At 43.4% G+C, this 13891-nt stretch overlaps 1 protein-coding gene across 1 annotated transcript in view; it reads left to right on the top strand.

Annotated features, from left to right (window-relative positions):
• Positions 1-13891, top strand: part of IQCA1 (IQ motif containing with AAA domain 1) — a 250505-nt gene that overhangs the window by 200958 nt on the left and 35656 nt on the right. Inside the window, exon 15 of the mRNA XM_069733324.1 lies at positions 9334-9533. Within this exon, the coding sequence (XP_069589425.1) occupies positions 9334-9533 (200 nt within the window). The remainder of the gene's footprint in view (positions 1-9333; positions 9534-13891) is intronic.

The following is a 13891-nucleotide window of genomic DNA, read 5'->3' as shown; positions in this document are numbered from 1 at the left end:
CCAGGTCAGGTCTTGGTGAATATTATCTTTTCTCATGGAGCAGGACTTGATGATGTGATTCCAGCTGTAGAACATGGAAGTTGCTCTATAAGTAGAGGCAGATGTGACTTAGCTGTCATGTAATACAGTCACTTGAAGACAATGATGTAGATGCTCATCATGAAAATATCTATACTGAGGTACCATTACTGCATGGTACGCCTCATTAATGATTATCAGACATAACAAACCAAATGCAAATGCTGACTGAACATTGTGGGAGTTGATCACCTTGTTTGCTAAGTACCAAGAAAGAAAAATAGCAATGCCTGGATTACACGTGTTAACCGCGACCATTAAACGACTGCCGATCAGCTACATGGAAGCCATTCAATGGTCGTTTAATGGCCTTTTTAGATTGTTCAACTTCACTTTGATGTGCATAGTGTAATTGCTAATTCAATTGTTTCTGTGCTCACAGAATATCGTTGTTTTCGATAGCACATGTCCTGTTTAACCCCTTCATGACCCGGGTTATTTTCCTTTTTTCGTTTTCTTTTTTGCTCCCCTCCTTCCCAGAGCCATAACGTTTTTTATTTTTCCATCAATTTGGCAATGTGAGGGCTTATTTCTTGTGGCACAAGTTGTACTTTTGAAAGACATCATTGGTTTTAGCATGTCATGTACTAGAAAACGGGAAAAAAATTCCAAGTGCGGTAAATTGCAACCAAAGTGCAATCCCACACTGGTTTTTTGTTTGCCTTTTTTGCTAGGTTCACTAAGTGCTAAAACTGACCTGCCATTATGATTCTCCAGGTCATTACGAGTTCATAAAGGCACGGATGATTGACCTTGTGGAGACCAAAACATCCAACACCGCAGAGACACCATCACGTGTTTCTCAATGCAGTGATCCAGAACACTGCCCCCAAATATGCAAATGCATGTAGAGGAGCTGCGGAGACACCATCATGTGTTTCTCAACGCAGGCAGTGTATAGTCAGGCCTTTCCCCGGGAAGGAACAACCAAGGGAAGGGCAGCATCCAATAAAGGAAAACATCCAATAAAGGAAAACCACCTATGCCAAGCATGGTATCCATCCACAGACAGCTGTTTCGGGGTTTTTGCCCCTCATCAGTGTAGAGTAGGAAACTGGCTATCAGGAGCAGTACCTAGTAGAAAGTCTATAAAGGCACGGATGATTGACCTCGTGGAGACCAAAACATCCAACACCGCGGAGACACCATCACGTGTTTCTCAACGCAGGCAGTGAATAGCCAGGCCGTTCCCCGGGACCTCGAGGTCAATCATCCGTGCCTTTATAGACTTTCTACTAGGTACTGCTCCTGATAGCCAGTTTCCTACTCTACACTGATGAGGGGCAAAAACCCCGAAACAGCTGTCTGTGGATGGATACCATGCTTGGCATAGGTGGTTTTCCTTTATTGGATGTTTTCCTTTATTGGATGCTGCCATTCCCTTGGTTGTTCCTTCCTGAGGAAAGGCCTGGCTATTCACTGCCTGCGTTGAGATTACGAGTTCATAGACACCAAACATGCCTAGGTTCTCTTTTATCTAAGTGGTGAAAAAAAATTCCACACTTTGCTAAAAAAAAAAAATGGTGTCATTTTCTGATACCCGTAGCATCTCCATTTTTTGTGATCTGGGGTTGGGTGAGGGCTTATTTTTTGCGTGCCGAGCTCGCGTTTTTAATGATACAACTTTTGTGCAGACATGTTCTTTTGATCGCCCATTATTGCATTTTAATGCAATGTCGCGGTGACCACAAAAATGCAATTCTGGCGCTTTGAGGTTTTTTTCTCGCTATGCCGTTTAGCGATCAGGTTAATCCTTTTTTTAATTGATAGATTGGGTGATTCTGAATGCGGCTATACTAAATATGTGTATATTTGATTTTTTTTTAATTGTTTTATTTTGAATGGGGCAAAAGGGGGGGGTGATTTAAACTTTTATATTTTTTTAATTTTTTTCATATTTTTTAAAACATTTTTTTTTACTTTTGCCATGCTTCAATAGCCTCCATGGGAGACTAGCAGCTGACACAACTCGATCGCCCCTGCTACATAGGAGTGAAGCTCAGATCGCTCCTATGTATTAGAATTGCTGCATTGCTATGAGCGCCGACCACAGGGTGGCACTCACAGCAATCTGGCATCAACAACCATAGAAGCCTTCAATAGACCTCTGGTTGTCATATCGACTAGTGATGAGCGAGTATACTCGTTGCTCAGGTTTCCCCGAGCACGCTCGGGTGGTCTCCAAGTATTTGTTAGTGTTCAGAGATTTAGTTTTCATCGCCTCAGCTGAATAATTTACAGCTACTAGCCAGGCTGAGTACATGTGGGGGTTGCCTGGTTGCTAGGTAATCCCCACATGTAATCATGCTGGCTAGTAGCCTTAAATCATTTAGCTGAAGTGATGAAAACTAAATCTCTGAACACTAACAAATACTCGGAGACCACCCGAGCGTGCTCTGGAAAACCCGAGCAACGAGTATATTCGCTCATCACTAACATCGACGCATCGCTGACCCTCGATCACGTGATAGGGGTCAGCGATGTGCGCATTTCCAGCCCGATGGCAGGAAGTACTAGTTAAAGGGACTCTGTCACCTGAATTTGGAGGGAACAATCTTCAGCCATAGGGGCGGGGTTTTTGGGTGTTTGATTCACCCTTTCCTTACCCGCTGGCTGCATGCTGGCTCAATATTGGATTGAAGTTCATTCTCTGTCCTCCATAGTACATGCCTGCACAAGGATGATGTGCTGCCAAGAACAGTTATTTAAAACAAGCGTAAAAATCATTGCCCCCGTTAAGTAAGTGTCTTGCGTGTTCATGGAGAGATTGCTGGCCAGTTTAGATGACCTGATAGTCGAGAATGAACGTTCCTTGGAAAAGCTTGTTCCCTTATTGGTTCGTCTAAAAGTTGCACAAAGCTGCTTTTCTTTTGCAGGGTTTTTTTTTTGCCACAATTTGACACAACCATAATTGTTGTGAATTCTGTGGTCAAGCTCCCTCCTGTGGTCATGAGTGGTACTTCGGCTGGTTCTGTCCATGAGCTTCCTTTGGTGGATGTGAGTAGGGCTGCGGCTTCTGAGTTTCCTTCCTCAGGTGACGAGGTTAAGTCGTTAGGTGCTGCTCTATTTAACTCCACCTAGTTCTTTGTTCCTGGCCTCCAGTCAATGTTCCAGTATTGGTCTTGCTCTCTCCTGGATCGTTCTTGTGGCCTGTCTGCCCTGCATAAGCTAAGTTCTGCTTGTGTTACTTTTGTTTGCTATTTTTTCTGTCCAGCTTGCTATATTGGTTTGTCTTGCTTGCTGGAAGCTTTGGGACGCAGAGGAAGCACCTCCGTACCATTAGTCGGTGCGGAGGGTCTTTTTGCGCCCTCTGCGTGGTCTTTTTGTAGGTTTTTGTGCTGATTGCAAAGCTATCTTTCCTATCCTCGGTCTATTTAGTAAGTCGGGCCTCACTTTGCTAAAATCTATTTCATCTCTTTGTTTGTGTTTTCATCTTTGCTCACAGTCATTATATGTGGGGGGCTGCCTTTTCCTTTGGGGAATTTCTCTGAGGCAAGGTAGGCTTATTTTTCTATCTTCAGGGCTAGCTAGTTTCTCAGGCTGTGCCCGAGGCGCCTAGGTCTGGTCAGGAGCGCTCCACGGCTACCTCTAGTGTGGTGTGATAGGATTAGGGATTGTGGTCAGCAGAGTTCCCACGTCTCAGAGCTCGTCCTATGTGTTTTGCAACTATCAGGTCATTTTCTGTGTTCGTAACCACCAGGTCCATTGTGGTTCTGAATCACCAGTTCATAACAGTACTGGAGGCCCAAAGTACTAATGCTTCTCAATAGAGGGAAAAGAGAAGTTCTGAGACCATTTTTTTTCTTTGCACTGTGTTTTGTCTTTCTTTTCCTCTTTACATCAGGGTGGTTCAGAACACAGGTGTAGACATGGACATTCAAGGTCTGTCCTCTTTGATGGATAATCTCGCTATAAGTGTACAGAACATTCAAGATTTAGTGGTTCAGAATCCTATGTTAGAACCTAAAATTCCTATTCCTGAGTTATTTTCTGGAGATAGAGCTAAGTTTCTGAATTTCAAAAATAATTGTAAACTATTTCTGGCTTTGAAACCCCGCTCCTCTGGTGACCCAGTTCAACAAAGTAAAGATCATTATTTTTTTATTACGTGGCGACCCTCAAGACTGGGCATTTTCCCTTGCGCCAGGAGATCCTGCATTATGTGATATTGATGCGTTTTTTCTGGCGCTCGGGTTGCTTTATGATGAACCTAATTCAGTGGATCAGGCAGAGAAAATCTTGCTGGCTCTGTGTCAGGATCAGGATGAGGTAGAGATATATTGTCAGAAGTTTAGGAAGTGGTCTGTGCTCACTCAACGGAATGAATGTGCTCTGGCAGCAATTTTCAGAAAGGGTCTCTCTGAAGCCCTTAAGGATGTCATGGTGGGATTTCCTATGCCTGCTGGTCTGAATGAGTCTATGTCGTTGGCCATTCAGATCGATCGACGCTTACGTGAGCGTAAAACTGTGCACCATTTGGCGGTATTATCTGAGCATAAACCTGAGCCTATGCAATGTAATAGGACTTTGACCAGAGCTGAACGGCAAGAACACAGACGTCGGAATGGGCTGTGTTTTTACTGTGGTGATTCCACTCATGCAATCTCCGATTGTCCTAAGCGCACTAAGCGGTTCGCTAGGTCTGCCACCATTGGTACGGTACAGTCGAAATTTCTTTTGTCCGTTACTTTGATCTGCTCTTTGTCATCCTATTCTGTCATGGCATTTGTGGATTCAGGCGCTGCCCTGAATTTGATGGACTTGGAGTTTGCTAGGCGCTGTGGGTTTTTCTTGGAGCCCTTGCAGCATCCTATTCCATTGAGAGGAATTGATGCTACGCCTTTGGCCAAGAATAAGCCTCAGTATTGGACCCTACTGACCATGTGCATGGCTCCTGCGCATCAGGAGGATATTCGCTTTTTGGTGTTGCAGAATCTGCATGATGTGGTCGTGTTGGGGTTGCCATGGCTACAAGTCCATAACCCAGTATTGGATTGGAAATCAATGTCTGTGTCCAGCTGGGGTTGTCAGGGGGTACATGGTGATGTTCCATTTCTGTCTATTTCATCATCCACCCCTTCTGAGGTCCCAGAGTTCTTGTCAGATTACCGGGATGTATTTGATGAGCCCAAGTCCAGTGCCCTACCTCCGCATAGGGATTGCGATTGTGCTATCGATTTGATTCCTGGTAGTAAGTTTCCTAAAGGTCGACTGTTTAATTTGTCTGTACCTGAGCATGCCGCTATGTGGAGTTACGTAAAGGAATCCTTGGAGAAGGGTCATATTCGCCCGTCGTCGTCGCCATTGGGGGCAGGGTTCTTTTTTGTGGCCAAGAAGGATGGTTCGTTGAGACCTTGTATTGATTACCGCCTTCTAAATAAAATCACAGTCAAATTTCAGTACCCCTTGCCGCTGCTGTCTGATTTGTTTGCTCGGATTAAGGGGGCTAGTTGGTTCACCAAGATAGATCTTCGTGGTGCGTATAATCTTGTGCGTATTAAACAGGGCGATGAATGGAAAACAGCATTTAATACGCCCGAGGGCCATTTTGAGTACCTGGTTATGCCATTCGGGCTTTCCAATGCTCCATCTGTATTTCAGTCCTTTATGCATGACATCTTCCGAGAGTACCTGGATAAATTCCTGATTGTATACTTGGATGATATTTTGGTCTTCTCGGATGATTGGGAGTCGCACGTGAAGCAGGTTAGAATGGTGTTCCAGGTCCTGCGTGCAAATTCTTTGTTTGTGGAGGGGTCAAAGTGTCTCTTTGGTGTTCAGAAGGTTTCATTTTTGGGTTTCATTTTTTCCCCTTCTACTATCGAGATGGACCCTGTTAAAGTTCAGGCCATTTATGATTGGACTCAGCCGACATCTCTGAAGAGTCTGCAAAAGTTCCTGGGCTTTGCTAATTTTTATCGTCGCTTCATCGCTAATTTTTCTACTGTTGCTAAACCGTTGACTGATTTAACCAAGAAGGGTGCTGATGTGGTCAATTGGTCTTCTGCTGCTGTGGAAGCTTTTCAGGAGTTGAAGCGTCGTTTTTCTTCTGCCCCTGTGTTGTGCCAGCCAGATGTTTCGCTCCCATTCCAGGTCGAGGTTGATGCTTCTGAGATTGGAGCAGGGGCTGTTTTGTCGCAAAGAAGTTCTGTTGGCTCGGTGATGAAACCATGTGCCTTCTTCTCCAGGAAGTTTTCGCCTGCTGAGCGTAATTATGATGTTGGCAATCGAGAGTTGCTGGCCATGAAGTGGGCATTCGAGGAGTGGCGTCATTGGCTTGAAGGAGCTAAGCATCGCGTGGTGGTCTTGACTGATCACAAGAACTTAACTTATCTCGAGTCTGCCAAACATTTGAATCCTAGACAGGCTCGTTGGTCGCTGTTTTTCTCCCGTTTTGACTTTGTGGTTTCGTACCTTCCGGGCTCTAAAAATGTGAAGGCGGATGCCCTGGAGTTTTGTGCCCGACTCTCCGGGTTTGCCTGAGTCGGCGGGTATTCTCAAAGAGGGGGTAATTTTGTCTGCCATCTCCCCTGATTTGCGGCGGGTGCTGCAAAAATTTCAGGCTAATAGACCTGACCGTTGCCCGACGGAGAAACTGTTTGTCCCTGATAGATGGACGAGTAGAGTTATCTCTGAGGTTCATTGTTCGGAGTTGGCTGGTCATCCTGGAATCTTTGGTACCAGAGATTTGGTGGCTAGATCCTTTTGGTGGCCGTCTCTGTCGCGGGATGTGCGTTCGTTTGTGCAGTCCTGTGGGATTTGTGCTCGGGCTAAGCCCTGCTGTTCTCGTGCCAGTGGGTTGCTTTTGCCCTTGCCAGTCCCGAAGAGGCCCTGGACACATATCTCTATGGATTTTATTTCGGATCTCCCCATCTCTCAAAAGATGTCGGTCATTTGGGTGGTTTGTGATCGCTTCTCTAATATGGTCCATTTGGTACCCTTGTCAAAATTGCCCTCCTCCTCTGATTTGGTGCCATTGTTTTTCCAGCATGTGGTTCGTTTACATTGCATTCCGGAGAATATCGTTTCTGACAGTTGTTCCCAGTTTGTTTCGAGGTTTTGGCGAGCCTTTTGTGCTAGGATGGGCATTGATTTGTCTTTTTCCTCGGCTTTCCATCCTCAGACAAATGGCCAAACTGAACGAACCAATCAGACCTTGGAAACATATCTGAGATGTTTTGTTTCTGCTGATCAGGATGATTGGGTGTCCTTTTTGCCTTTGGCTGAGTTCGCCCTTAATAATCGGGCCAGCTCGGCTACTTTGGTTTCGCCGTTTTTCTGCAACTCTGGGTTCCATCCTCGTTTCTCTTCAGGGCAGGTTGAGTCTTCGGACTGTCCTGGTGTGGATACTGTGGTGGATAGGTTGCAGCAGATTTGGACTCATGTAGTGGACAATTTGACATTGTCCCAGGAGAAGGCTCAACGTTTCGCTAACCGCAAGCGCTGTGTGGGTCCCCGACTTCGTGTTGGGGATTTGGTTTGGTTGTCGTCTCGTTATATTCCTATGAAAGTTTCCTCTCCTAAGTTTAAGCCTCGTTTCATTGGTCCGTATAGGATTTCTGAGGTTCTTAATCCTGTGTCTTTTCGTTTGACCCTTCCAGCTTCTTTTTCCATCCATAATGTATTCCATAGGTCATTGTTGCGGAGATACGTGGCACCTGTGGTTCCTTCCGTTGATCCTCCTGCCCCGGTCTTGGTTGAGGGGGAGTTGGAGTACATAGTGGAGAAGATTTTGGATTCTCGTATTTCGAGACGGAAACTCCAGTACCTGGTTAAGTGGAAGGGTTATGGTCAGGAAGATAATTCCTGGGTCTTTGCCTCTGATGTTCATGCTGCCGATCTGGTTCGTGCCTTTCATTTGGCTCATCCTGGTCGGCCTGGGGGCTCTGGTGAGGGTTCGGTGACCCCTCCTCAAGGGGGGGGTACTGTTGTGAATTCTGTGGTCAAGCTCCCTCCTGTGGTCATGAGTGGTACTTCGGCTGGTTCTGTCCATGAGCTTCCTTTGGTGGATGTGAGTAGGGCTGCGGCTTCTGAGTTTCCTTCCTCAGGTGACGAGGTTAAGTCGTTAGGTGCTGCTCTATTTAACTCCACCTAGTTCTTTGTTCCTGGCCTCCAGTCAATGTTCCAGTATTGGTCTTGCTCTCTCCTGGATCGTTCTTGTGGCCTGTCTGCCCTGCATAAGCTAAGTTCTGCTTGTGTTACTTTTGTTTGCTATTTTTCCTGTCCAGCTTGCTATATTGGTTTGTCTTGCTTGCTGGAAGCTCTGGGACGCAGAGGAAGCACCTCCGTACCGTTAGTCGGTGCGGAGGGTCTTTTTGCGCCCTCTGCGTGGTCTTTTTGTAGGTTTTTGTGCTGATCGCAAAGCTATCTTTCCTATCCTCGGTCTATTTAGTAAGTCGGGCCTCACTTTGCTAAAATCTATTTCATCTCTTTGTTTGTGTTTTCATCTTTGCTCACAGTCATTATATGTGGGGGGCTGCCTTTTCCTTTGGGGAATTTCTCTGAGGCAAGGTAGGCTTATTTTTCTATCTTCAGGGTAGCTAGTTTCTCAGGCTGTGCCCGAGGCGCCTAGGTCTGGTCAGGAGCGCTCCACGGCTACCTCTAGTGTGGTGTGATAGGATTAGGGATTGCGGTCAGCAGAGTTCCCACGTCTCAGAGCTCGTCCTATGTGTTTAGCAACTATCAGGTCATTTTCTGTGCTCGTAACCACCAGGTCCATTGTGGTTCTGAATCACCAGTTCATAACACATAATACAGTATTTTTGCAGCAATTTTTGAACAACAAAATGCAATTTGGCTACAAGTTATGAGCGCAGCCTTCTAGATGTAGCACTATTAGAATGAGAACCCTAATAATGAGAACATGTTTAGCGCTTATCACATAGGATTCAGTGATTATCTAGTAGACGTTGAGGTTTAATATGGGAAAATTGTTTGCAACGACCATAAGTTTTTAGGTATCTAGTCTGTAACCTTGTATCATCATCATACAACATAAACCCGTTTGTTGCCAATCTGATCGTTATTGTCTATTGGATATAACTGAAATGGGTCAGGTTGTGCAATGTAATTACCTGGCCAAACTGTTCTGCATATGTTAGCACAATGAAAAGTCCTTTATTATGAATTGAATAGTCCTGGACAAGTCACCATTGAATCTCTCCTGGAATTTGTAAAGACAAATATTTCGCTATTTATTATGTAGTTATCATTTTTGGATTCTCTTGGCTGTAACTTTTCATTTTTGCTATACAGGATGTGAATCCGTACATGAGAAGGCCCCACAGATAAAAGCCCTTCTTCTGGCAGGACCGGCTGGGGTGGGCAAAAAGATGTTGGTGAATGCAATCTGCAATGAAACTGGAGCAAACCTTTTTAATCTATCACCATCTAACATTTCTGGGAAGTATCCAGGAAAGAGCGGACTGCAGATGATGCTGCATATGGTGCTTAAGGCAAGTATTCAAGGACAGACCAGGTGCAGTGCAAATATAAGACACAATAACAGACTTGTATGGCCCCACCTATAAATGTTTACTATAGTTTTAAAGGGCATCTATCAGTAGGATTAATCCTCCTAAGCTGTCTGTATGGGCACGTAGGTCATAGAAAGTTGAATAAAATAATACCTTGATATTTGCAATATAATGTCTTATTCCAGAGAAATACATGTTTTTCTCATACGGAAATGAGTTGTTAAGATCTATGTACTGGACATAGATCTCCCTGAGAATCTGCCTCCAGAGATTATTTTAAAGAAAACGAGAGCGATATGTCTGCAACAGTCTGTAAATGTTTAGGAAGCAAGGTGACCAATTGGAGTTTTGGGAGAATAAATTTGTGCCCTTCTTTTCTGATGTAGGATCCTCGCTGCTCAACAGACTCTGCCTCCCTAACATGTTCTTTTCATACATCCTCAATCTGTTTATTAATATTAGCATCAATTGTTTTTCCAGCCTTTTGCCCCGTCCTAACTTTTTTGAGATGTATTGCTGCCATCAATTTCTGAACTAGTTTTTTTATTTTTTGACTTGTCTAATTTACGTCTTCTGATCTGTGTTCTATGTTCTGTTGTGAATAAAATATGACTATAATAGATTTACAAATCATTACATTATTGTTTTCATTACATTTTTCCCAGTGTCTCAACTTTTTGTGAATTGGGATTGTATGATCGTAGATGGTAAATATTTTTCTTGGGCCAAAAGCTTTAAGTTTTTTTGCGACTGATCCTATTTTTTCTCAACCTGAGCAGAAGAGCCCTTTATGCCCTCTGCATTCATACGTGAACATCCAACATGAAATCACTTAGCCAACAAATATTTTAGATTTCGACTAGCATAATAATTTTTGGGGGAGATTATTGTCAATCAGCAGCGTGCATTAGACAGGGAGCATGTGTAGTGATGTGCATGAGGAGGAGGAGGGAGATGCTGTGACATCTTGGAATTAATTCTGAGAAGATTCCAGAATGTGAGGGAGATATTTATTTAAGAGACAGTTTTGCCAACTGTAATATTTTGGGATAATTAATTAACTAATCGTAGACCCAGAACAGCTGTGCACTACATCATCAGCAAATACTGTTCCTGATTTATTATCTGCCAGCAAGAAACGGCGCTAAGAGCTGCAATCAAGGGCACGGTGACATCACAGGTTTATGGCTGGTGGCAGAGAAAACAATATTTTTCTGACGGTAAAAAGTACACACTGCTCGTAGAGGAAGAAAGTAAAGCTGGGTGAAGATGGATAAATAGTGAACCTGTGAAAGGCATCATATCACATATTTCATTGGGAAACGCCTAGAAACTCAGACGTTAAAGAATATCAGACAAGGGCACTAACATAAAATATAACAGCATTTTTTTTTGTGGCTTGAACAACTTTATTATAGACAAAGAATGGTTTTATCTTGTAGCTGAATTCTCTTTTTGGACAAATAAGGTTACGTTCCCGAGATGAGTTTTTGGTGAGTTTTTGACTCTTTGTGTTTTAGCTGAGCAAAAAATGCAACATCTTACAGTTCTGGCAAAATTGATGGGATTTCTAGGCATTTCATGCAAGCTGTGCTTTTTGTTTCAAATCCACAATATGTTAATTTCTCTTTCTTCATTGAGCTTTATGCACGGATTTTCCCCACAGAATTGCATCACATGCAGAAAATCCACAGGTAAAAAAAGTATATGCGTGTTTAGTGTATTTCTGCTGCAACGCACTAAAAGCACTTGTAAAAATGCTCTAAAAAGAGAAATAAAAAAATGCAAATAACCTAATTAATATCTACTAGGTGCAATAATGCTGCAGAAAATTTGCAACATCGAAAATGCATCAAATACTCATCGTGGGCACACAGCGTAACAGTATTTTTCTACTTCTTTCTAGCTTGGTCAGTCATTCTTGTACATTGTTAGGTCTCATTTAAAAAAAAAATGGGGCAATTTTGCATTAATGTGCTGGATCCAAACTTCATAAATACTTGGCCCTTGTGTTCCAACAGTGGGTCATGTGTTTTTCTCGAATGCAAAAATAAAGCTTCTCCTGTCCAGTAAACGGTAAAAAATTACTCAGATGACACATGGATGGCATGTGTTTCTTTCCCTTTTTATTCCCAGACTCATTCATTGAATGGGCGAGTTTGATCCACAAATCAGATAAAAACAGACATGTCTCTTTTGTATGTGGACAATCACCCGGCAAAAGAAAACAGGCAAGTGAACATGGCCATAGATTATAATGGGTACTTGTTCTATCCTTGAAAAACATGGATATGTGACTGGAGCCTGCCCTGCTCTCTGAATGGGGTTGCCTGCATTCACTACATGCACTACTTGAGGAGCCCTGTATCTTAGAACACCCAACAAGTTTCTCAAAAACGACTGAAATGTCCATGAGCTGGAACCCACGAGTCTTTAATATGAAAGGACCCTGCCGCTAAGTTATCAGTGAGGGTGATCAATAAGAGATGCGTGAGTTCTCCTTCAATGGAAGTCTTCAAACAGAGGCTGGGCAGACATCTGTCTGAGATGGTTTAGTGAATCCGGCATTGAGCAGGAGGTTGGACACGATGACCTTGGAGGACCCTTCCAACTCTAACATTCTATTATTCTATTACAGTTCTATGCCTCTTCTACTCGCGCTCATGCAGATGTCCCGTGATCTCAGTCCAAATATGGATCATAATGCATGGATAGGGCGCGTGTCTCCTGACCTCAGTATACTAGCTTCATGTATTTCTACAAGGCTGTCAAGCTCGAGACGGGAGACCTGCGGTCAGTACGAGCTAAGCTCTTAGTTATATGATCTCCAAGACACCAAAAGCACCAAGCTAAGTGTTAGCATTCATTCCGTAGTATAATGCAGTCTACGGTAACATCAAAAGTGAAGGGGTGTCCATTCTGATGTGTCCACTTTGGAAATTTCATTAAAAAAAGAGCTTTACTTTGACACGTTTTCTCTGCGCGCCCATAGCCAAATAAAACCAAAGAACACACCTTAAGCATGCGAAAAATCCTTATCATCCTTTATTTTCAACATTTGGAGCTTCTCTATTAGTCAGATGTGCTTTGAAAATAATTAAAACTAAAAACTATATGAAATGATCAAAAAAATACAGTATGACGTGTATTATGTACCTGTCACCCATTGTTACTGTTCTCATACCCATGGCTACAATGATTACAAAAAGCAGCTTATCTCTGCTCCATTCCTTAGAGTAAATCTGATTATGCTGCTTTTATGTATACAGAGAAGGAAATTTAATTAAAAGAAACACTAAACCCACAGTTACAGTTTTCATGCATTTTACTTTGACATTCCATAGCAGATTTTTGAAAACTTCGTAATTCTATTATACACTACAACTTCTTTCAGAGCAAGATTTTCCTACAAGTTTCTGAGTCCAGACCTCATTTTAAAGGGGTTGTCCACTGAAAAGAAGTTATCATCTATGTATAAAACAAATGTTTAGAGGTGAGCCGATCGATCTGCTGCAGATCAACTTCAAATCGAATTTCCTGAAACTTATGGGCTCCCACAAATTTGCGAAGATCACAAAAAATAAATTCCCCTGCACTGTTTCACACACTGTTGAAGACTGCAGCAGCAAGAGAGCGAACTAATGACATCAGGCGCGGACTGACGGGCTTTCTCATAATGTCTTACAACTGCCACATCACATAGTCTAGGGCAACAAATCCAGGGGATTATCAAAGCCTCTATAAAAATGAGGTCCTGCCAAGCAGCGCCATTCTAGGATTTTATAGCCTAAGGATCAAAAGTCAGAGCGCACAGCTTTCTACCCATAGAAACAGAATATAGGCTTTCATCTGATTTTGGTGTACTGCTGCAGTGCTGAGGCAGATTGAAAATAAGAGTGATACTCAGTCTGTGAATAATAATACAGATATTAAAGTGACAGAAAGGTGCAGGACCTGCATAGTCAGTCTGACTGAGAAATAATCTCATACACTCCAGTAACAGCATCTCAATCACATTGAAAATAGGAATGATACTCAGTCTGTGAATTGCAACACCCCAGGTAACTGGTTGTTGCAGTGATGTTGCCTTCCTTTCGGGGAGAGTGATGTCACTCTTGGAGGCAAGGGAGATTCTTTGTATCAGGTAAGGCACTCACATTCAACACATTTTAATCTAGGCCAGGAGGGGGAGCTCTGGACCCGGATTCAGGGGAGCTTCCTTAGACTTTATGTATCCTGGTCTGGAGGAGGAGTCAGCCAGTTGTAGAGAGTAGCAGTGGAGTGAGGAGAGGAGAAGGATGCCTGGAAGAGATGGAGGGGCTGCACAGCCGCGTAGG

The sequence above is a fragment of the Ranitomeya imitator genome, chromosome 7 (assembly GCF_032444005.1).
Source record: "Ranitomeya imitator isolate aRanImi1 chromosome 7, aRanImi1.pri, whole genome shotgun sequence".
NCBI lineage: Eukaryota > Metazoa > Chordata > Amphibia > Anura > Dendrobatidae > Ranitomeya > Ranitomeya imitator.
Note: the sequence above shows the minus strand (reverse complement) of the source record. Positions and strands in the feature narration are given on the sequence as shown.